The sequence below is a fragment of the Falco punctatus genome (genome assembly GCF_963210335.1).
Source record: "Falco punctatus genome assembly, chromosome: 1".
In the NCBI taxonomy this organism is placed as follows: Eukaryota; Metazoa; Chordata; class Aves; order Falconiformes; family Falconidae; genus Falco; species Falco punctatus.
The window spans coordinates 83,989,474-84,013,598 of NC_137580.1; the positions used below are offsets into that span (position 1 = coordinate 83,989,474).

Here is a 24,125-nt window from a genome sequence, read left to right on the forward strand (position 1 = left end):
TGGTAACTCTTTAGCATCTTCCCCTACTCCCTTGAACTGAAGAGATCTGAGTTACTTATGGAGGAGTCAGAAGCAGTATGCTGTAGAGGATAAACATACCCTGTGCATTTCCTTCTTGGTGCTTTGTGTTATCTACCATGTGTTTAAAATCTCAGTAAAATCTTGAAATTACTCTTCAATGACTCCTTGACTGTTACTTCAACAAATGCTGCCTGATACGCTAGCAGAGATTTAATCAGAGATTATTATGCATTTTAAGTGCAATTAAAATAAAAATCAGTTGAGTTTTTAAAACAGCTGTTTTCTGCAATGGTCAGTCAGATGTGTGGCTTTAATCTACTCTGCTATTTTGATTTATGATCTTGCTTATGTGCTGTACTTGATTTACATAGAATATCTTGTTTTACTTAACCTAGTGACCTCCATTATTGTTTTCTGTGGAGCCTTGTTCCACTCCTTGTTGGTCCTTACTTTAATAACTTTTTCATGTGTGTTTCTTGAAAGGGTTCAAAGTTCTTGCATCAGCTTCCCATTACTGGCCATTGGAAGATGTGGATGGAATTCATGAGTTTCGGGATACGAATGGAGGTAGACAAAGGATTCATTGACAGTGGCAATAACATAAGTATTTGACATAAATATTTGTGGCAGTCTGTAAGTAGAAAGGGAGCAGGAGAAATGAAAAGGGTTAGTTTTTGTACCACAGCAGCTGAGATATTTTTTTTCCAGTTAATGTTTTTGCAGTGCTTCAATGTCCAAATGATATTGTATTTGTGAACTGATTTTTACAGAGTATTTTAAGATATTTTATGGGCTGTCTACACATTGTAAAGGTTATAAAGAGAAAAGGTTTATGATCCAAAGAGTCATTGAAATCACATTGTTATTAGTTGGTTTGATACATGCATAAAATGCACTAATGCACTCAGTGACTGAGATCCTTGGCTATGCCAGCAGTGAAGACGCCTGTTTCTTTTTGCTTTTTGGAAGGAGTTAAATGCCCACATTCTTCATGCACTTTTGAAAATTGCATTAGTATCTGTAGAAAGAGAAGTGTAAACCCTTATCTGAATGCTTTTTACTCATTTTTATGTGCTTTTGGGTATTTCCTTAAGAGCAGCATTGCAGCATTAGTTCAAATTCTTTTCTGATTGGGCAAAACAGAGAGAGGTTTGGTAAGGCAAAACTCTCACTAATTTGAAACACTCAGTTGTCAGGATTGCAGGATCCCAGAGGGAATGATATTAAAAGGCAGTCTGGTTGGATTTGGCAGCTTTCTGGTTCTGATGTTTCATATCAGGATCAAAAAGGGAGGTGGGGCTTCCCGGACATGTGTGGTGATGTAATTAATGAAGCTTCGACCAAATCACTGTATCCCATTGCAGCATTATGAACAGCATAAGGCCATTCCTTTTAGAAGAAATTTTTAGCTATGCCCTGCCTCCTTCTGAGACTCAAAGGTCCCTTGGTAATTTTCACATGAACTGTTTTTTCTCTTCTGACGTTTTAGCCAATTCCAAATTGGGCTGATGTATATTCCCTAGTATTTCTCACGGTATGGCTGAGCAACTTGGCAGTTGAGCTAAACTGTTTTGTACTAGTGCAAGGGGTAGCTGCTGTGTCACTACTGGTGACTGTAATAGCTTCACCTAGAAATATCACTGGAGAAGATTAAATCAGATGTTAGAGACCTTTACAGCCTTACATGAAAAATGTTACAAAAGCGCAAAGTTATTGCTGTTTATTACACAAAAATGTTCTGAAGTGGAGAAAAAGATCCATAAATATCTAAAGCCTTTTATTCCAGAGGTGTTCAAGTATTTTAAGCTTAAACTTTGACACATCTTTCCACAAAGTCTCTTAAAGGAATGAAATTGCCTGAACAGAAATAAATCTGGGCAATATTCTGGTCCTGTTAGAGGCTGATGACAGCGTTCCTATTGAGTTCAATAGAATCATAATTTGGCTTACAAAGTTACCATGTGAGTTCTCTAACAGTGTGTTAAAGTAATTTTCTGACACTGGACTTCACTTTGTATCAGGAAGAGTGAAGTACTCCATATCTAGCCCTGTTTTGGCACTCAGGTTACAACAAAGTTGTTTTGAAAGTGCTTGAAAGTGATACATAAAATGCAGCTCTCAGAAGAATGACAATTGATGTTAGATTGTTTTTCAGACTGTGTTAAATGACATTATTTCAGCAAAATTCAGAAATCTTTTCAGTAGTATCTTGGCAGAGATAGAAAGCAGAACACATACAGTTCCTAGTCCTACAAATCTTCACTTAAAGGAATGGGACTGGCTCACATGAGCAATCTTTGACTTGTACTGTGATGTTGTGTTAAATAACTTTATAAATGAGCCAGCTGCATGACTTTGCTGAAGAAGTTTGCTGGGCATTGTCTTACTATTATTTGCAGGGGATGCCAGTAGCAAAAAGTCTTTTTCTCTGCAGTGCAGTTATGATAATGATGAATTCTTTCCCCAGTGTTGTAGCGGGTAGTTCATGCTCTTCTCAGTTGCTCATATTGTGTCTTATAGCACACAGATCTTCTTATTTCAGCTGCCTCCAGCAGAGGTTTTATGTATCTGTCTGATATTTGACTTTGATATACAAGAAGTTTTCTATATGGGTGTAATGTAATGCAGGTGACAATTTGCTTGTTTTTGATACCATTCTGATTACACAACTCTTCTGTTTATTGCTAGTCTTTCTTATTTTTCCATTCGTCGTATCATGCGATTATTTTCATTCCATGTTTCTCCTCTTAAATTCTTGAGGCATCATACTCTGTTCATCATGTTAATCCATGTTATTTGTTGAAGTCATTGTGTGTGAAGCCAGATTTATATCTCTCAATGCATTTGTGTTGTGAGAGTGTCAGCAAATTAATTTTCTTTTGTTATCTCAGCAGTAGAAGCAATTGAAGGGAAACAATTAACTTAAAATGTAGCAAACAGAAAAAGATGTGGCCGTGTTCAGGTTTTTTATTTGACCCCTTGTTTTCCATGCATTTTTCTCTTGAGGTTTTTGTTTGGTTTTGGGTTTTTTTTGGTTTTTTTTAAGAACATTTGCCTTTCCCTTCTGTGAGCTCAGTTGGTCTAAAACCCAAATCGATGTGTCTCCATTTACTTTCATGAGCTTTCCATCAAGCTCTATTTGCCTGCCCAGGGTAAATAATTACAGTGCGTAAGATACTGTTAATTATCAAAATAACAAAATATTAGAGAATATAAATTTATTTTCAGATATAAAAAGTTCCATTTTTTATTATTTTTAAATGGAATTTCTTGTATTTAATTTGTGCCCATTGCCTCTTTTCTATTCACTGGATACAACTAAGAAGAGTCTGGTGCTATCTTTACACCTCCCATCTGGTGTTTATAGACACTGATAAGATCCCTCAGCCCTCCCTTCTCCAGACTGAGCAGTCCCAGCATTCTTAGCCTTTCACTGGACTTCCTCCAGTATGTCCATGTCTCTCTTGTACTGGGGAGCCCAGAACTGGACAAGGGATTTCAATTGCCCATAGATTTTGCACCAGTATAATGAATTTTGTTATAATTGCAGAGTTGCTTACCAGCATGGCTGTATTTCAGAGCCCTTCACCTGCAGTTGTATTTTTTTTATATTTTTTTCTCAGTTACTGTAAGGAAAAAAATGTTTTAGTGATACAGTATTTACTTAACTTGTGTAATCAAAGAATGTAACACTCACATGCATACAAGTCCTTGGGAGAAGGGGTTGTATGATAATTTTAAAGGCTGCTGACCAACATCTGTGATTTGTGCTATGTTGAGAGATATGAACTGGCCAATTCATTACTGATTGTGTTTATTCATTGTTTTTCTTATTTGCTTATTTTCTTTTGTTGTTCCACCCAGCTCTAAGAATCCACAACTTCACTGTGCTTACTTCCCATAACTCTACCTTTGTATATACCAATGACTCTGCCTACTCTAACTTCTCTGCAACTGTAGGTGAGGATTTACATGTTTTTTGTTCTGCATTTGTCAAGCTTGGATGGTTCTTGTAACACTGGATTAAAACTTAACATTGAGTTTAAGTTCAGATCATTAGGTAAAGATCTGTTTATACTTACATTGGCATATGTTATTGAAAAAGCACTCCTGCAATGTTATCTGAATTACTGTGAACTACTGGGAGAGGCATCCCCATGCTAAGCATACCATGGGAAGATGAGCCTCAGTGGTTCTCCAAAACGTAAAATATTTGAAATATTTGTATTAAGCTTAAAAGACACAGAGATGACACGTAAGAGGAACATGTAAGAACAAATAGGTTGATTTTTTTTCTTGTCTTTCAAGGTTATAAAAGGAAAAAGAAGCCATCTGTTTTTCAACATTTCATAGTAGTTTTTAAAGGACATATTAAGAAGGACACGTGCAAGCAAATTTGCAAAGCCCGGAAGTAAGAACTTGTCAATCATGACATATTTTGATTAACATGCCTTTTTTTCAAAAAAAAAAAAAAGGCAAGCAAAAATCTGCATATATATGTCCTTTTAATGGTATTTTTTTTTCACATCAACACACCAGGTTATAAAAGGAAGAACAGAAAATGACAACTCTCCAGGCAGAAACCTGACAGATTGGAAACTATTTACATCTACACCAGCATAAGTTTAAAGTCATTTAAGTCACTAGCATTTACATTTGTGTACGTACAATTGAAATATGACCTCTTGTCCACTTTACAGTTAGGTATTAACTCACATCTAGTTTGAAAACCTGACCTAAGAAGAAGGATGGAAACGGTCAAACTGTCATATGGGCTGCTCAAATACTATGAGGTTTCTATTAGAGTAGTAAACCCACTATTTTTCTACTCTTAACAGTAAAAGTTTGCTGAAAAATGGGAACTCTATTAATAATGAACTTCAAATGACCCTAATTCCTTACAATCCTTTCTTATCTGCTTTATAGAGCATTTGCATAGTTCTCACATAATAAGATATATTCATTATCAACATTAAAAAGAGTGACATCAGTGGCAAAGGAAATTCTATGGAAACAGAAAGGCGTTACTTTATGGGATTTATTCTGGCTAGATTAATTTAGAATTCAAGTGACTCCAGAAGAACATAGAAATCTTTGCTTCACTCCATAACACACACTCAAATTTTTGAAAGAAACTATATTTTATCTGTCAATTAGAGACAGAACTTGATGACTTCATGCTCAAAGGGAAAGGAAGACACCTGAAACCTGTGATATTCATCTTGAGATTTGGAATGGACTAAGAAAATACTTGGACATACATTCACTGAGGGCTATGCCATGCTGTTGCTGTTACATTGAGTGTTGTTACCCTACAGATGGGTCAGCACTATGACTGCTGTCCTCATGCCTGATGGTTGTCTACAGTTTGAAAATGAGATGCCCTTTTGCCCATGTCCCCATTGCATAAAGGGGTGCACCGTCTTGAAGCAGTGACAGGTATTTGTGATTATCACTGCAAATAGATGGTCCGTCCCTAGCACTGAACGTGCATCTTTGGTGTGATTTACACTGTGCTCTGCTGTGCAAAAGGCTTCTGTTAAGTCAGGTAGATATACAGTGATAAATACAGAGGGAAGTACCTTATGTCCCACCTTTTATGTGTTTTAGACCATTTGTGTGCCTTCCTTATTTCCTCTTATGTTCTCATTACATTTTTAAAAATATCAAGCAGCATCTAGCTGGCAATTTCTTCACCTCAGAGCAGGAAAAGACTGTATTCCCATTGTTGGTGTTTCCCTTAGAGCAACTACTAACACTTTCAGAAGAAATTATAGAGAAGGGTCTTAAACCCAAGATCCTGAACCTTCACAGTCCTAAGAAATGCCGTCACAAACAATGGTATTAACGTGAAATTCCAAACTGAACAATTAAATTTTGTCTGCTCAGAAACAGATGATAGAATATTCTTTGTTTTGTGGAATGCAGGCTTTTTAAGGCAGTGGATTTTTTTGATTGTGATTTCCTATTGTTTTCATTGCTAAAATTAATCCCTCTTTTTATCTTGGGACAAATGAGATCAACTTCCTGTCATCATCTGTCGGCTAGACTCTTAGACCTTAGTGAGGTTTCCTGTAGTAAACAAGGGTCATGTTTTTTTAGTATTAAGAAGGCTCATGTGCTTTAGCTAGTGGGAGATAAATCAACAGTCCTTTTCTTTAGGAGAGAACACAAGAATATCACACTCAAATCACAAGACAATTAGTCTTTATCCATGTTAGACAAAGAAATAGCCTTTCCAAATGACAGTGGTGCCATACCTAAGGATGTCCGGAAAGGATATATATTTCTGCCTTTTGACTATAGCTTGTCAAGTATATTTCATTGCATTGTATTTTTAAAGAAAAGTGGCTTTTGATCACAAAATTGCCCTTTCAAAAAATGAAAAGAAACCCCTTTATTCTGTGACATTTTTCATTTAAGAATTTCTTCATTAGCAACCTAACCGTATGACAGAAATACCTCTATGATGTGTCTGGTATTCAGGGCTCTGGAAAGCATAAGGTTTATTCAGATTACTTTGAAATAATGGGTTTTGGATGTATGGATTCTGTCAAGCAGTCTTAGTTAATCAAGAATCTGATGGATATGAGTGTAATTTTTGCAGTCTTGAAATGAAAGAGTTATGGGTATGATTCTTAAAAAAAACCTAAGACAAACCACCAACAAAACTCCCACAAAACCCAAAAAGAAAAACAACAAAACAAACCAAAAATAGCAAACCTATAGTTGGGACAAGATAAACATATGAGGTGTATGAATCTATTAAAATAATTTTTCCAGGATGTTTTGGTTTATATTAATGTTAAACTATATCTTGCTTTTCCTTTAGATATTGTAGAAGGAATGGTGAACAAAGGAATTTACGTCACTGAAAAGAAGGGAGTTACCTTTCTCTTCTTTGGAAGCTATCAAAATTCTTGCATTAGTAATCCAGAAGTCTGTGGACCTGAAGGTTAGTAAATTTATGAATTACTATTTACTTTTCTTTTGCTGCCGAATTACGTAATTCAATAATAGTTTCTTTCTTCATTGAAACAAACTCTTTTTTTCATTTTTTCCATAATAAGGAAAGCTTGACGTCTTTATTAACTTTTAAAACAATTGAGTGTTGATTGCTGAAAATTTAGTCTTTTCTAACTGCAATTCAAATTAGAACTAATCACCAACTACTCAGGTCAATGATCTACAGTATAATTAATACAAATAAAACCAGAAATAAGCTTACAGTGCCCAAAATCTTGCTTCTGGCATGAAGATTAATTCCTACAGGAATTGCAGTTTGACAAACAATGAAGTTGTCCTAACAGATTTCAAATTTATGAGACAGTTTTCTCAATGTGGCCTCTTAGCATGAATGGGGTTTTTTGGTGATTTTTTTTTTTTAATTTATCGTTGGAGATAACAAAATCTTTAAGTCTCTGGTGTCTTGGAATCCTGTTGGTCCTCGCAGGTGCTTTAAATCTCTTAATTTTATTTCTCTTCAGTTCTTCTTGGGCTATGGTCACAAAACGGGCTGTGTAGTAGGGGTTACAGATTTGACAATATACCAATTACAGAAGATAATTAAAACTCTATACAGCTGTCAAACCAGACATACAACTACTCAATAGCATAAAACATTCACTAGAGATTTACAATTTCATGGAAATGGAAGGATAAGTGGCAAATGGTGGCTTTCTTTAGTTGAACTCCAGTAGTCCCTAAACTTAAACAGTATTGTTACCATTGAATTTTCTGGCTTTTATTGATTTAGGCTGTTCTTCAAGTGGGTAACATTACTTGAAATAGGATTTATTTATTTTTTTAACTGCTAAAGCAAGAGCTGTGTACAAACTTTTTAAGAAAGTAGGAGAAACTCAAGAGAGCAGACGTTACGTGGCTGTTAACTGAGAGTATTAGAAAAACTGATTCAGTATCCTATTGTTGGTATATTTTCTGATACATGCTGTATCTTTTCATACTTTTTTTTCTACCACTGGGAAACAAAAATCGTAAGTCATATTATTTCTACATCTATAGTATAATATAATAATCAGAATAAATTATAGTACTCCCAGTATCTCTCAAACAAGAACATTAAAATCATAAAACACTGAAATGTTCAGCAGATAAAATGTGAAGAGAAAAATTCATATAACAATAAAGACTAAGTCACTGTAGCAGGGGAAAAAAAAAAGGAAAAAAGCCAACACCCCTTTATCTAAAGAGTGTCTTTGTTTCTGAATCAAATACAACCTGTAGCATTGATAAGATGTGATTTTATTCAAGTGTGCTATTGCTTAAACATCCCTTGATGTTTGTTTGTTGCATTTGTGCGAAACATATTAAGTACATTTAGGCAGGGAATGCTTTCTGAAACAATCTTGGGATACTTTTTAGATGAAGTATTACAATCTATGAAACAAAAATGCCATTATTTTTTCCTAAGATAAATTTAATAACATTTCAGAACTGTTATTTTGACTTGAGAAAACAAATTTGTGGCTTCTAGATGTTGAAACCTTCTTCCCTGCCTTCCTTCTTTCTTAAGTAATTTTTAAACAATGGTTTTCTGTAAGCAGTTTTGGGCATATTAAAGTGGCATTTTCAGTCAAAAGAAATCTTCATGAAAGATGCAAGAGAATGTTCTCTTAATCAGTAGTTTGAACACAGTAGGAGAAGTTGGATTTCGTCAACACATGCGAAATTGAAATTAAAAAAAAAAGGAAAAAAAAGCAGCTCTGTGCACAACATAGCATTCCATAAAGCTGTGTGTTGTGTGCCTTACTTGAATTTTTAATTTTAGTTTCGGCATTTCATGAACCAGAGTGCACATAAGGAGGATTTTGATCCACAGGTCTCTTGTGGCTACAGGATGATCAGTATCTAGAGGATAGACAGTCAGAAGATAGGGGAAAACATCTCCACTGCAGACATGCTGTATAACTTAGTCTCTCCGTCTACATCACTTAAACTTCATCTCTCAGCCCGTAAAGAAGGAATAGCAACACTTCCATGCCTTTCAGAGGTGTGGTGAAGCACTGGAAAAGGTTTTGAGACACTGACAGAGGAATTGCATTAGTAGTGGTAATAGCTTAACATTAACAAGGGCCTTGGTGGCCCTTTCATTGGGGTGGTGAAGGATGGTGTGCAGATACAAGGGAAACGTGGCTTTCTGGAAGGAGGGTTGGATCAGCGTTTCAGCCTGTTAGTGGTGTGGTAAAGAAGCTGAACTCAGACTAACTTGCTGCTGAAGGTATTGTAACTTGCTTACAACAGACCTCAAATCCTTCAGTTGGGAGTTCACAGGATTTGTAGCTTTAAACCCATATCTACTAAGATCAAGCAGACTGAGATTGATGATGTTCATATACTGATTGATTTCTAGGGGGCCAATGATAATTGATTAGCATTTCCGTGGTAGTTATTTTATCATGTATAAAGTGTTAAGGAATTGTATGTAGATCACATAAATTGATGGGTGTTGTCATCAGGATAAACAGAAAGAGCAGTTAGACAGGAAGATACTATATAGTTAAATTATTTATACTGCAATAATGTAATTTTTAATTTCTCTGTTAAGTTAACATGATAAAATTAATACGTGAAATAGTACAAAAAATATGTTCCAGATTAGTAGTGGGGGAATATTTCTGATGACTGTCGTGAGCTCTCTGAGGCTTTTCCATCTTTAATCATAAAATTATGAAACACAGAAAACCCTGTGGTTTCAGCAAGAATTGTACGTAATAGTTTGAGTGCTTCATTAATTACTGCTGGGCTATCTGGTAGCAAATTGGCAAAGTTCATACTGCCTGGTGGGCCTGAAGAACTGCTAACTATAAGATCACCTAGACATGTATTTTGACTACATGTGAAAAGAGCATGGTCAGCAGGTTAAGGGAAGTGATTATTCCCCTCTGTTCAGCACTCATGACAGCATATCTGAAGTGCGATGTCCCATTTTTGTCCCCTGATACAAGAGAAACTGAGAAGCCAGAGTGAGACCAGCAGATGATTTAGGGGGCTGAAAAATATGATAGGGGAGGGCAGGCTGAGGCTTTTCCTTCTACCATGAAGAAAAGAGAATGCGAAGGACTGTCTTCAGCTACCTGATGGGTGGTTATAGAAGCAGATGGAGCTAAACAATCTTGGAGATGTACAATGAAAATGTGACAGGCAACGCAGGCACATTGTAGCACAGTAGATTCTGACTAAATCTAAGGAAAAAAGTTTCTTTGCAGGATGGGTGGTCAAATATTGGGATGGTTTGCACAGAGAGGCTGTGTGATCTGCATCTGTGGTGACACTAAAATCTCAGCTGAGCTCTGAGCAACCAGATCTAGTTCTGATATTGGCCCTACTTTGAACAGGCAGTTTAGATAATCTTCAGGCTCATTGCCAAATTAATTCTCTATGATTTTTTTGTGGCAAAACCTTTTCCACTTCTATACATCATAAAGTTTTTCTCAACATGCTCTGAACTCAGATTTTTATTGTTAGCACTTTGTATCATAAATTCTGAGATGAACATTTTTAGGAGCTGTTCAGTCAAGCCATTTTCTTTGTAATTCTATCTGACTGCAGAACCTCTACAGCAGAGCCACTATGAATTTCCATTGTGCAAGGGAGGTTTGATTTGCTGCTTTTTTCAGTCAAGCCTTTTGAGGTAACCTTTATTAAAGAAACAAGCCATTTTAAAGAAATCATATTTCTGTATTAATGTGCAATCTGAAGAGCTCTTCAATTTTACAGTGTAATGGTAAAATTTACTGTGACTTGATCAGGATTATTTGTGGACAAAGTGAATCACGTGCACTTGCAGGATTGCACTTGTGTTTTGTGAAGAATTCTTTGATTTTTGTGTAGGTGGGAACCTCAGAATTTTGACTGTGGCTCTGCATATGTTGCTGTCCCTTTCTTTTACATTGATTCTTTGGTTTCAGTGATTATTGGAGCACTGAAGTGTGAAAACACAGGTAATAACATGCTTAGAAGAATTAAAGTGTAATTAGCAATGGATGCTACTCAATAAGCATGGGCATACTTGCAGCCAGTTAGCACATCAGTAGTTTGGAAGCAGCCAATGTACTGCTTCTGGCTGTGCTGGCATTTGGTGAACATCAAAAAAAAAAAAAAAGTAGATGCAAGTGGAGGATATGAGGTATGAAAGCAACTTGTCTTTTGAAATAAAATAACGGGAGGAAAAGGGAATCATGACAGGAGAATGAGAAGGGTCAGGAGACTGGAGGTATAAGGCAAAGGGAATGGAATCATAAATCTGTAAGAAATTCATTACTTTCGGTGCTCAAAGAACTTTAGTTTGTGAGAAGCTACTCAGGAAGCAATGATTACTACTCTGTCCTGTGTGTGTGATGTGAAACCAAGGAAAAGATGTTTATTGGGTTTAAACTCTCAGAGCATTGTTGATTTCAAAAATGCTGTCCTTGTTTATGCTAGTGGATGATCTGTCCTCAAAAGTATTCCCACTCTCTGTATTCTACAGTATTGGAAATTTTTAATTCCACTTGTTTTTTTTTATTAAAATCCTCTTACTTGCTTTCATCAGGAGTAACATTTTCATTTTTCTGGAAGACTCAAGACCAGCACGCTAAGTCTCTCCCTGCCTATGGTGGACAAGTTATTTCCAGTGGTTTCAAAATCTGTTCAAATGAAGGTGAAGGTTCAGTGGAATTTTATACCCGTGGGAATGCAATGATGAAGTGGAAAGCAAGCTTTAGTCCGCCAGGTAAAGTGTTTTTGTTTTGTTTTTTTTCTGTTAGTTTTTGGTTGGTTGGTTGGTTGGGTTTTTTTGGTTTGATTTTTTATTTTTTCTTGATTTCTTTGTTATATTTGTTCTTGCGGGAGAGATATAGTGGTAAGAGCACAGCTTCAAGAAAGCAGTGGATATATAAAAATAGCTACAGAGCTCTGTGCTTAAGAACTCTCTTGATGTGGAGAGAGACAAAGTACAAACTGAGAAAAAAGTTATATAGTATTACAGAACGTTTTCCATTTGTAGCAGTCCATGGACCCAAGTCTCATTTTTTTCCAAAGTGGAATTCTTATTGACGTGAATAGATAGATTGCTTAGATGGAAACATGAGTGAAGAATTAAGGTTAATCCCTGACAGTTCTCAGTATATTCTAAAACTAGATATGTATGCTGTCCCCTACTGCCTCCTAAATTAAGACTTTGTTTGGTAGCTATCTAACTGGATGTTTAGTGCTTTGGTCATTTTGTTATCTATTGAGAGTCAAGTTTTGTATGCCATGGCATAGTATTAATAAACACATTGGTATATCACATATCTTACTGCTTCTATCTAAACTGTGTATTGTTGGGGAGCAGTAATACCTAGCAACTGGAGCGAATTTAGGTCTTCTGGTAATGCCAATCACTTAATCTTTTCTTGCCTTATTTTGACTACCTGTACATCGGTAAAATAGGACTCTCTCACCTCATAGTAGCAGAGTTTTCAGAAATCTTATTTAAAGAGAAAAGCAGCTAAATGGTAAGAATAATTCACGCATTTATGGATTATCCAATCCAAGTGAAAATTAATACTATGTTTTCAGCATCTCAAGTGTAACAAAGAAACTGTGCCAACTTTTAGTCTATTTTCTTGTTCTCCAGTTCTTGCAGTCTTTATGCAGTTCTTGCTGAACTGAGTTTTGAGACAGTATTGAAGAGACTTCAAATCTTGGACAATAATACTTGGCAAGCATAATTTATGAAACTGCAGTAAGCCAAAGTAAGAGTTCAGACAAAAGCTAACAGGCATTCTGCCAAAGTGTGAGCTTCCCCATGGGTATAAAGATTAATATACATGACATCAGCATCCCATAATTCACTCTTAGCAATTCCTATACAGCTCTATAGCGTTGTGCAAGTCAGCAAAAACATACTGAACAGGAAAAACTCTAAATGGAATTGATTCATGGATTTTGCTGTGACTTTTAATGTTTTGCAGGTCCTTATTGGACTCATATTCTCTTTACTTGGAAATCAAGAGAAGGACTGAAAGTCTATGTCAATGGAACTCTAAACACAACTGATCCAGATGGGAAAGTTTTCTATGATTATGGAGGCCCCAGTGCAAATCTACTTACTGGGACAGAGGGGGATCAAACCAAGCGCTATGTGAACGGGGCATTTGATGAATTCATTATATGGGAAAGGGCACTCACCCCCAGTGAAATTGAGCAGTACTTTACAGCTGCCATTGGTGAGTGTATGCACTGTTGTCATAATTCATCTTCTGTAAAGATGCTGATTTGATGTTTAGTGTGTAGAATTTGTGTTCATTTTGCATCTTTCAGCTACTGAATGTAATTTTTAGAGGCAGAAGAAGTCAGGTATGAATGTCACTGAAATGCTTCGCTGTCTTTGGGTGTGCAGTCTTTTCATCCTGCGATTTAGCTCCTTAAAAATGCAACAAAAATTTACCAGGACCTGAAGTATTTGGCCGTTGTTACATGCCCTGGTATAAAGAGAAGAGGAGCAATAATTAGACTTGAGGCAGAACAGTATTAGGAAAGACTGACTCCAGATTTCTAACTTGCGTTCTGGTTATTGTGTAACTTAGAGCCAAGTCACTCTGTATTCAAGCAGATGTGGATAATAAAGGTTATCTCTCTAGTTCCTGGAATGATAAAGACTTACTAACTCATATATGCTTATGAACGAAAAGAAAGTTCTCAGCTGAAATATAATATAAAAGGCAAAGAATCAGGATTAGAACAAAGACTTACAAGACTGGCCCGTAAACCCTGTCTGACATTCTGTGGATCTTTATTATAAACTTTACAAGAAATGCTGTTGCTATTAAGTGCTTGTGTGTGAACAGCAATTAGAAAACATCCATCTTGGGGATACAGCTATGAGGCATCTGGAACATTTGGGTTTGCTGGCCGTTCCCCTGCTTTCATTTATTCTTACTAGGTTACTGAGAGCTAAAGCAGTTACACTCATAACTCTTGTGCTTTTAAACCCATGGGAACCATTTTCACCATGGAGACTCTTTGGATAACACAGAACTTTGATGCCTGCCTGGAAATGAGAATATATGTGTTTGACTTCCAGGTTTGATTATAGCAATCAAATATATACAAAATATATTTTACTGAAAAGAAAGTATCAACTAGTTTATGTAGAACTGAAGTCACTGAAAAAGAAAACCTTCCATCTGGTATGTAATGAAGCAATCTATTTGCTTTGCCACACAAATAATAGCAATTTCATACAATTTTTTTTTTTTTAAATATTTTTATTTAAAAAAGTAATTCCTATGAAAGTCTTCAACAATTCTGATTGGGAGGGTATTCATTTCATACAGGCAATAGTTTCAAAATAAAAAAAGTTTATTATAATCTAGTAATGTTGGAAAAAATGCTTTTGTATTTGGCTGTTTTATCTCTCACAACAATCTAGGATTACTGTAACACTGTCCAACTAAAAGCTACCATAAATCACATTGTTTGATTTAGTGTAACTCAAGAATGTTATGTTGCTAAACTCAACAGCAGTAGATTTTCAGATTGACCTGATCCATCAACAGTGTGCTGTGTTTCATTGTCAGAAAAATGTTATAGAAAGACAAACAACCTTTTTTTTTTTTTTTTGATTCCTTGAATTCTTGTTAACTCACAGCAACAGTTGTCTGAAGCCCTCCACCCTCCCATCTTCACTCTAACAAGTAATCAAGGCATCAGGAAAAGCTTTTTCCACGAAGGCAAATCCTATTCAGGTCTTAGATTTATACTTCTTTCCTCTTTGCTTCTGTTTGGAAAGACTATTACTGGTGCTCAAAATATCTGGTCACTGGACATGAACGTTTGTAGCTGGCTTTTGAAACAGTGCAGAAGGAGTTGAGCCCTTGGGTTCTGCCAAAGTCTAAATTTTTAAAGAGTTGTAAAGAATTTTGCCTGTATCCTACCTTTCAATCCTGGCAGATTTTCAGAAGGCTGTATAGCAAATTCCATGATGTATACATTGAGATGTGAGCTTTTGTGAGTTTACTGCAATTTGCATGATGTTAGGTGGTGGTTTTTTTTTCTAAAACCCATAGTTCACAGGTTTTCAGGGTCATCTGAAACTATCAGTTTTCTGTGGAAAAATGAATTTCTAGACTCTTAATTGAAAGTGAAGCTTCATGTATTTTCTAGGGCCTTAGGAATTAAAATGTAAAGGGATGCCAGGTATATATATTTTTTGTAAGTGAAGAATTTCAAGCCAGTTTTCTTATAAAGTGCTCAGGTGATTTGGAGCACTTGAGAAATGTGGAGTATTGAATTTTTTGCTTTTTCCTTCAAAGTAATGGACAGATCAGATTATATAAAATTTCCAATTTGATGGATGAAGTTAGAATGTTCTCAGAGGAAGCTATGTATAGCACAATACTAATCAAAATAGTAAACAAGAATTATTCTTGTTATCTATGTATTGACTTTGGAGGACTTAAAGCAGGGTTGAAGCTGAGCTAACGTGGTTTAACGTAAGAAACTTAATAGGACAGACTGGTATTTAATCAAATGAATAATTACATTCCTTTTGGAACTGTGAAAAAAATGTGTCCTATATATGCAACTACTGTTTGACTGTGCTGAAATACCACACTCCTGGCAAATATAAAGTCTTGGTGAGACATAGAGAAATAAAATTTTCTTCTAATCTATCATAAATGACCAATAAATCCCTTTGCACAGAAAGGAATCAATATTTTTAAAATGGAGCAACTGGAAGCCATTCAAAATCTAGTTTATTCTTTCTGTCTTGAGAAATCATTTATGACATGTTCATCTGGTAATTTTCAATGCATATAGTGCTAGTGGGTGACATTTATTAGTAAAGCCTCCCTGATTAATAGCAACCTCACTGTTGCTTGAAATTAGTTTGAAAAACACCTAATACAGGCATTACCTATAATATGCTTAAACTACTAATGAAGGTTTTGTTTTGACTCCTTGACCCCTGTTGTTTGTTTTATGCAAAACTGGTGTGCCCCAAAAGCTTTAGTATACCACCATTTCTGCCAATTTTCTTTTATTTGAAGGCGCCTTAATTTATTGCAAGCAATGAAAGTATTCCCATTGGCTTTGAATAATTCTTACAGTTTTTTTTTAATGTGGAGAAGTCTTTCTGAACTTGCCTTCATGGGTGTGATTTTATTTGGCACTCAAGCAGTTTAGACTCAAGATATAAGTAAACATTAGCATTTGGAAATAGCTGAGACCTGCGTCTCATTTCTTTCCCTAGTGTCTGTGTCTTCCCAGTCCCAGTTTATCACATATACAGTAACAGAGCAAGGTTGTATATGAAATTGTCTAAAATGCCTACAGATTATTACCTATTTCTGATAAGACATAGGATTTTTTTTTCCTAAATTTTCCCTAAATACTTTGCATAAATGTTGGGGGAAGAGCTAGACAAGGAAGAGGGTTGCCAATGTTTTAATTGTACAGTTGTCCTTTTTTTGAGTTATAACATCTGAAATTTCCTGTTTACAAAGATCTAAGTGTTTAAGACTCAAACCAAGTTGCAATTCTCATCTCTTTAAAGATGATGAAGTAAAATTGATGAGAGAATCAATAAATAAAATGCTTTAAACAAGCCTGTATAGCTACAGTACTGTGGATAAGCAATATGCTCAGAACAGCAAGTATGTTACCTTCAGTTAGAACTGATTCAACCTGCAACGGGAATATCAGATTTGTTAACACTCTTGTTTGTGTATGTATCTTCCCCAGGTGTGCAAGTTTTGCTGTCTTCAACGCTTCCATGGTCTGTGATGACAACCACTACAAAACCTGTGGTAGGACAGCCCTCATAACTGTTTTCTATAATGTCAGAATGTGTATATATAGTGGAGTTACAAACCCTTCTTACTTTACAGTTTTCGTTAATGACACTTATTTTAGTATCCCAATTATAAACACTTTCAGAGATGCATAGGGATAATTTTTAGCCACATTGGAAGATGGGAATACTAGAGATGTCTTAATGTAGGACATATAATGGGAATTCATTGTTAAATAAAATTGTTTTCTATATTAAAAAAGGGAAAAAAATTAGAAACTTCTGTAATATTTTGATGAACTTTGAATCTATAGGACATTCAAAAACACTTTGCCAATTTTTCCTCTTGTTTCCTTTAAAATTAGAAAAAAAATTCTCACCGCAATAATAATATTAGTTTTCATCTGTTTAGTAAATGTGTAATGAAAAATATTAAAATGAACTTTTCATATGCAGAATACGTACAATTAGCTGTAATTAGACTATGTGCAATTAGCTATTGCAGTGTATTTTCAAAGTTGTATTAGTTTTCTTCTTGTTCACAGAGGCTTTCAGGAAACCATGGCAGATAGGACCTGAATTGCTAATGAAAAAATGAAGCTGTGCCTGTACGTTCTGTTTATCCTCTCTGTCTGTCTGTGTGCTTTCCGTTTCCCTTCGCTTACGTAGCCTCCTGTGTGTAATCGCAGCAGTCTGCTATACCCCAGACTCCCTTTTATACTCCCTGCTCCCCCAGATATTTTAAACAATAAATAATGACTGCCATATGGAACAATTTCTGTGTTCTCTCTTGTAGCTCTCCACAAATGCCTATTGTCCCATCATAACTAATCTGACTGAGGAGAGAGGGAACTTCCGCTCCCCCGACAGCATGCTGGGCTACCTGGAGAACATGTCCTTCAGCTTGCCCAACAAATCCTTGTCAGAAAATACTGCTCTAAGCCTGACAGAGGTAAGTATCTTTCACATCTGTGTGTGGAGCCAGGTGACCCTGAAATTTTTGCAGAAGCTGGAATAATGAATGCAGCTTTGAAAGTTTTTTGCTGATTGCAGAAAATACATGTGAAAAAAGTAGGTAGCTATTTTAGGAAGTAGCAGAAGGTGAATCTCAACCAGAGAAAATAGCTAAACGTTCTCGTTAGTTCTTGGGGATGATATTTAATGCATTTGGGCCCCTCACATCAAGAAATACATTGAGGTGCTGCTGGAGCATGTCCAGAGAAGGGCAGCAGAGCTGGGGAAGGGGCTAGAGCACAAGTCTGATGGGGAGCAGTTGGGGGATCCAGGGGTGTTCAGCCTGGAGAGGAGGTGGCTCAGCGGGGACCCGATCGCTGTCTTAAGCTGCCTGACAGGAGGTGGTAGGCAGGGAGGGGTGTCTGTTTCTTCTCCCAGGTAACAAGCGACAGGGCAAGAGGAAAGTTACACCAGGGGAGGCTTAAACTGGATATTAGGAAGAATTTCTTCACAGAAGGGGTTGTCGGGCATTGGAAGAGGCTGCCTGCGGAGGTGGTGGAGTCACCATCCCTGGAGGTGTTTAAAAGATGTGTAGGTGTGGCACTTAGGGACATGGTTTAGTGGTGGGCTTGGAAGTGCTGGGTTAATTGGACTTGTTCTTAAAAGTGTCTTCAAACCTTAATGATTGTATGATTCTATAAATTATAAATACCTAGCACCATGACCACACATCAAAAACAGTTACTTAATTAAGCCAGAAATGGAAGAAAAAATAACTGGTCAATTTTTTAAGTATATCTAATGACGATTATATAATTCTGGAAAAAAAATCACCATTTTTCTGCATAGCCCAGCAGCAGTTTGACAGTTGTCTGTCAGGTGTAGGACATAAACACTTTAATCAGCGTAGTGACAGCAGCGAAGTGGAGGCATGGAAGTAGCCTAGTGATCACTATCAAGGACCTAGTAATCACCAGCTTGGATGCAGGGAGCTCTATCAGTCTGGCAAGGAGTAACTGCCCAGGTGTAAACTTGTAACTTAGTATCTTCGAGTTTCGCACCTGCACTAGAGGGCTAAAAAGCTCTCAATTGCTGCTGTCTGCCTGACCTTTTCTTGGCATTGATTGCTCCTGTAGTAAGCAGAAGGAAAGTTTTGCCTTTCCTATGGCTTCTGTTTTGCAAAGTTATGCATTATTCTTGTGCAATGGCAGGCACACACGCTGCTCTGCCAGCTCTGCGTGGGAGGTGGAACACTGCGGGAGCGGGCCTGTTTGTGGTGGCGGTGTCCTTAGTTTGTGTGAGTTAGTAGCTTTATCTTGTGCTGGGTTCCAATCATAGCCAACACTCCTGTGCAGACATATCACAAATCTGCACTGAAACTGGTTCATGGAAAGATCAGGTCCAAAGCTTAACTAAGTAATTTATTTTTGTTTAAGCTAATCCACAAGGGGTGGGGGCTGGGGGGAAGCAGTTTTTTGCAGTCTAAGCTGAGGATGAGGACAAGTGGTCATGTTCTGTTAACAAAGTTTGCTTTCTGTAAAACGATGGACATCTAATTCCCCGATTTCAGCAGGCTAGAAAGCTATTATTACAGTACTCCGCTCTGGACTCAGTAGTGATTGTTCCTTTAAGCCTGTGGGTAATACCAGAGTGACAAGGCTTATTTACTCAGACAATATAAATAAATGCTTCTGAAAACTACATGGACAGCAATTGATAGTTTGTGTAAAAAGCTTAGCAGTTGCGAACTGTAAAGCTTGGATTTCATGGATCACATTTAATATGTAGCAAAAGCCCTTCTAAAAAGCTCTAATATGTTATTTCCTTTGTTTTGCTGAAAATTTTGTGTGGGCTTTAAATTGAAAATGGGACATCATCCTGTCAGATATCATACCTGTTTCCCACATCATTTCAGTTGCCATTTGGTTGCTCATTCATGCTATCTGATGTGGCTTTGTGTGCCATGAAAGTGATTTGCAGACAGAAATGTGGGACATGATTATCTTTAGCAAAGCTGTTTTGTGAAGTAAACACAACAGTCCTGATCAGACATACAGACTCTGTCATTTGTCTGATTGAGGGTTAGGCTTTGTATTGTCTGCAGCTAATTCCCTGTAAGATGGGCACTGAGCAGAACTGTAAAATTATCTCTGTCCTGGTTGTCATACGCCTCACAGCACAAGAAAATTTGATTTAAGTGATATGCAATAAACTTTCTGATTATTGACACACATATATAATGCATTGCTTCTTACAGATCGGGCTTGTGCTTTCTGTTATAATGCTGCTCTACTCGGGAGCTGCAGCACTCCTGCTTTCCCTCCCTTTCCAGTGGTCTAACACATCCTTCTTGGAGTAGTTCTGGAGTGGTGCTGTGTCCTGAAAAGAGATACTCACCAAGTGCTGTGGGCAGTTTGGGCTGGGTCCTGGGTTTAGGATGACTTCTGTGCATGCCAGGTAGAATTCCACACTGAATGAGAGGGGCTGTGAGGTTTATGCTGCCCAAAAGCAAGCTCATACAGCAAAGCTCTGGTACTGCCTTGTGTATTATGACTTGTAAAATTATGCTCAGAAGTCTTGCAGCTTTCTTCCATGTTTCTCAGTAGAACTTTTCTATATTCAGTTGATGCTTTAAAAACATTTTAACAGGGAAGTTTAAGCGAGAGATGTAGGGATTTTCTTGTGTAATTTTCTGTGCTCCCTTTTCTCCTGCTTCTCTTTGTCTTCATCAGTAAGACTCCTTAGGACAGGGACCGTATTGTGCTGAGCAGTTGAGTGCCCACCATGACTCAAACCCACCCTTTAAGTACAGAAGTTAAGCAGATAATAAATTGTACAGGTGATGCAACAGAGATATTTATCTACTGCTGTTGCAATAGCTAGTCATCTTAAGATGAAAAGAAGTATTAATGTCATATGAGTTTAGATAGAACAAGAGCGTAAGTTCACTTTAGTCTTAGTTCCAGTGTTGTCACCTCAGCTGTAGTGTAATGATTGCAATTTAGGAGTTTCACAGTGTTGTTAGTTTTAATAAATAAAGTATTACTTGAAAATGTCACCATGCAGAACATGATGAGAGTGCTGGCAGGCAGTGATGAATCTGTGACTTGAATGAAAATGGGACTGTCATCTTAAAATAAACCTAAGAAAACCCTAGCAGAGATCTGCCTTGGATCATTGCCAGGAGATGTAATCAAATAATATAGTTTTATTTATCTTTTAGGCTTTTTTAAAAGCTATTGAAGATTTTCTGTCATTGCCCAACTGGACTGATGTACCAGAGGTAAGACAAATGGGATTAGATTTGTCAGTTACTTTGGTTGCATAATCTCACGTGGATAGTGGTGAAACTGGTTACCTCCATTATTATTCTTGTTAGGACTTTTTGGCAGTATGACTTAGTATTTTCTGATATGTCACTTTCATATTTACAGTAAAGGTCCCCAGACAAGACAATTATGTAATTTTCTTTTATAATGCTTTTTTAAGGGTTAAAGTAAGGAAATTCTATCTGTTGCTGTTTTCACATATTTCAGGATGAATTAAACAAAATTGTATTTATAAAATAACAGATGCTGTCACTAAAGTAAGTGTTTAATCACTCCTTTTTTAGCACTGAACTTTGATATTTAAAACTTTGTATTTATCTTGTAGATTTATGTTTTTCAATGCATGTGAAACATGATAATAGCTGTTTATGAACTGAAGCTTTGAGAGAGATTTTCCCTAATGTAGGGAAAAGTAACTTTTATCTATGTTCTTTTGCTTCTGGTCTGCCTTTTAGAGTGCAGAGAAATAATTGCAGGAGGAACCCAGGAATTTCCTGAGATTTTTGTTTGAATCGTAAGGGAGCATGTATTTCAAAACAGAGAGCTTTTTAAACTGAGAGAAGGAGGGGTTAAAGTAAATTAAGATCTTACTGAAGCCTAAAATGATTTTAAGATGGAAAGATGTCTAATTGATTTAAGTTCTTAGCCTAAAAATCCTTGAGCATGTCTGATGTAAATAGATTTCAGATAAAATAGATTTCCTTTTCATTGACACATAAATTCACTCTGAGATTTTATGGATCAGGTTTCAGCCTGGAGGTTTGTTTTCCAGGGGACATACAAACTCTTCAGAAGTAGTTTTATACTGGGGACCATTTTGATAAAAGATGAAAGAAAGGCCAAAGTGCAGTGTCTCAGCTTACATTCCAATAAGGATTTGATACTAGTCTCTATATATTGTCAGAAAAATCTGCTCAGTTCTTGGCCTCATTCTGCTGAATCCTGAGTGTAACTGACTGTCAAATGCTGATGGGAGAAGAGAGTAGTTTGGAGGCATTCTATAAAACATAGTATTTTATAAGGTCAGGCTCAGGGTGGCATCAGTTTGTGTTATGTTTTATCCACTATATGTGGAAGAGGTTGTGGAGAAAGTCGTGTTTGTCTTCGGACAGTTGAATGGTCAGCCACATGGGAATATAACATGGCACCTTGGCAGTTTGTGCTGTAAAGTGCAGTTTCTTTTGTTGTAGAGCCTTGTCTGTCTTCTTCCCCCAGACTGCTCGCATATTTGGAAGTTTAATTCAAACTATTGACAGTGTGATGGCTCATATGACACACAATCTGGATGAAAACTTATTACCTTTAACTGTTGAAGGCACATCATCTGTTGCAGGTAGGATTTAGTAGAAATCTTCTCTCTGGACTGTCTGGATGTCCTAAATGCTTCTGTGCTTGCAACTTCTCCTTTGCCAACATGAAGGAGGAAATCAAAACAGATACTTTTCTCTTTTAAATGCATAACAGTATTTCAGTTGTAGAAAGATGGCTGTGCAGTCATTCCAGAGGTAATCAGCTCTGACAGTACTTGAGATTATTTGGGGAGGGAGTTTAGAATATGAATTCCATTAAATTAATCTAGTAATACTACACTAGTAGGTAGTTGAAGAACCTAGAGCTCTTATGCAGCCCTTTGAAGCTGCAGATGTCTGGATGCTACAAAACCTTAATTTTGCAAGGTTTTTGCAAGAAACTGCAAAATAATAGGAATAGTTTTGACCTTTTAGGAGAATTTTATTTTACTGCTGTTTAGCTTGCATCTGTGTCTTTGGATGTTACAGGTAACAAAGATAGCTTATCTATTCTGGCATTCTGCTCTGCCTTGGTGAGACCCCTGTGAGGGGGCAAATAACCTGAGCAGTCAATGGTACCGTTAATCACTGCACATACTCACTTGGACACTGGCATTCTCAAATGGAGCAGTGCAGGTCTGAAATGCCTTCAAATGTCAGTGGAAAAGTGTGTTATCAATGTGTTTTGCTTGCCTTTGCAGGCTCAGTATTTGAGCATGGGTGGAGTGATCCATGGTATATTAACAGTGCATGTACCACCTTCTCTGTCATAAGAGTCAAATATAAAGGACGTTTTTTTATACTCAGGGAATTTGCAGTACTTTCTGCAAACATCTGGGGTTTTAAATTCATGTCTTCCAATAGCTGTTAGGAAAGTCTGGTTAAATAATCAAGTAGGTGGTAGAGACTATTGATTTTATCATATTTTTGTTTGGGTTATCACACAGATTATGCCTTGGTCAAAATACATCCTCAGACTCTGAATTTGTCCCACTATCGATTTCCATCTCGAGGACAGAGTTATATTTCCATTCCCAGTGAAGCTTTTAATGAAAAAGGTAAGGAAAAATTTAAAGGGAGGAGTGGAATGATGTAAACAGGATATCCAAAAATGCAGTTTTTGAAATTGCTTGAAAACAGGATTTGGTTTGCTTTATTTTTCCAAGTAACCAATTTGATCACTGTTGATTGTACTAGCTCTAAAGAAGCAGCAGTTGTCTTGTCATACTAATGAATGATTAATGTGGTAGAATTTTCGTATTACTTAAACTAATCTTGAGTAATACAGCTGGGCCACGGAGACTGGAGCCATTTAATTTTGGCATCTTTTTACATCAGAGAAGTCGTAATTTCATAAATTGTTATCATGTGAACTGGTGATATTTAAGAAATTCCAGGATGTCAGATCAGGTATTACTTACTACTTCATGCAAAATCGCTCTTAAAATTTTTTATGAAATTGAACTATAAAATGACAGGTTGAAGCAACAGCAGCTACAGAAACAGAATGAAGGTGTAGACTACAGTCAAGGCAAAAATGCAGAAGTCACAAATCCATACCTAGGCTAAAATTTTCAGTCTCAAAAGCAAGGTATAGCAAAAATCTGAAGCTTTATTCATGACTCTAAAATAACAGTGTTTGAAGTTAATTATCTATGTTTTAATCAGGGATTGAAGGAACCTATTTACAAAAATATCTACCTACATCCTCAGATCTTTGAAAATCTGACTTTACTCAGTCACCTCTGTTAA

General features: G+C 36.7%; 1 protein-coding gene across 10 annotated transcripts in view; it reads left to right on the forward strand.

The window, feature by feature from the left end:
• ADGRD1 (adhesion G protein-coupled receptor D1) overlaps positions 1-24,125 on the forward strand; it is a 172,703-nt gene that overhangs the window by 21,693 nt on the left and 126,885 nt on the right. For 3 of the 10 annotated variants that reach the window (XM_080405451.1, XM_080405453.1, XM_080405454.1), the window contains 10 exons: positions 505-588; positions 3,886-3,981; positions 6,854-6,976; positions 11,573-11,752; positions 12,978-13,232; positions 16,753-16,817; positions 17,598-17,753; positions 20,979-21,038; positions 22,300-22,417; positions 23,321-23,431. In XM_080405451.1, the coding sequence (XP_080261577.1) occupies positions 505-588; positions 3,886-3,981; positions 6,854-6,976; positions 11,573-11,752; positions 12,978-13,232; positions 16,753-16,817; positions 17,598-17,753; positions 20,979-21,038; positions 22,300-22,417; positions 23,321-23,431 (1,248 nt within the window). The other 7 variants (XM_080405455.1, XM_080405456.1, XM_080405458.1 and 4 more) reach the window with 6 other exon arrangements.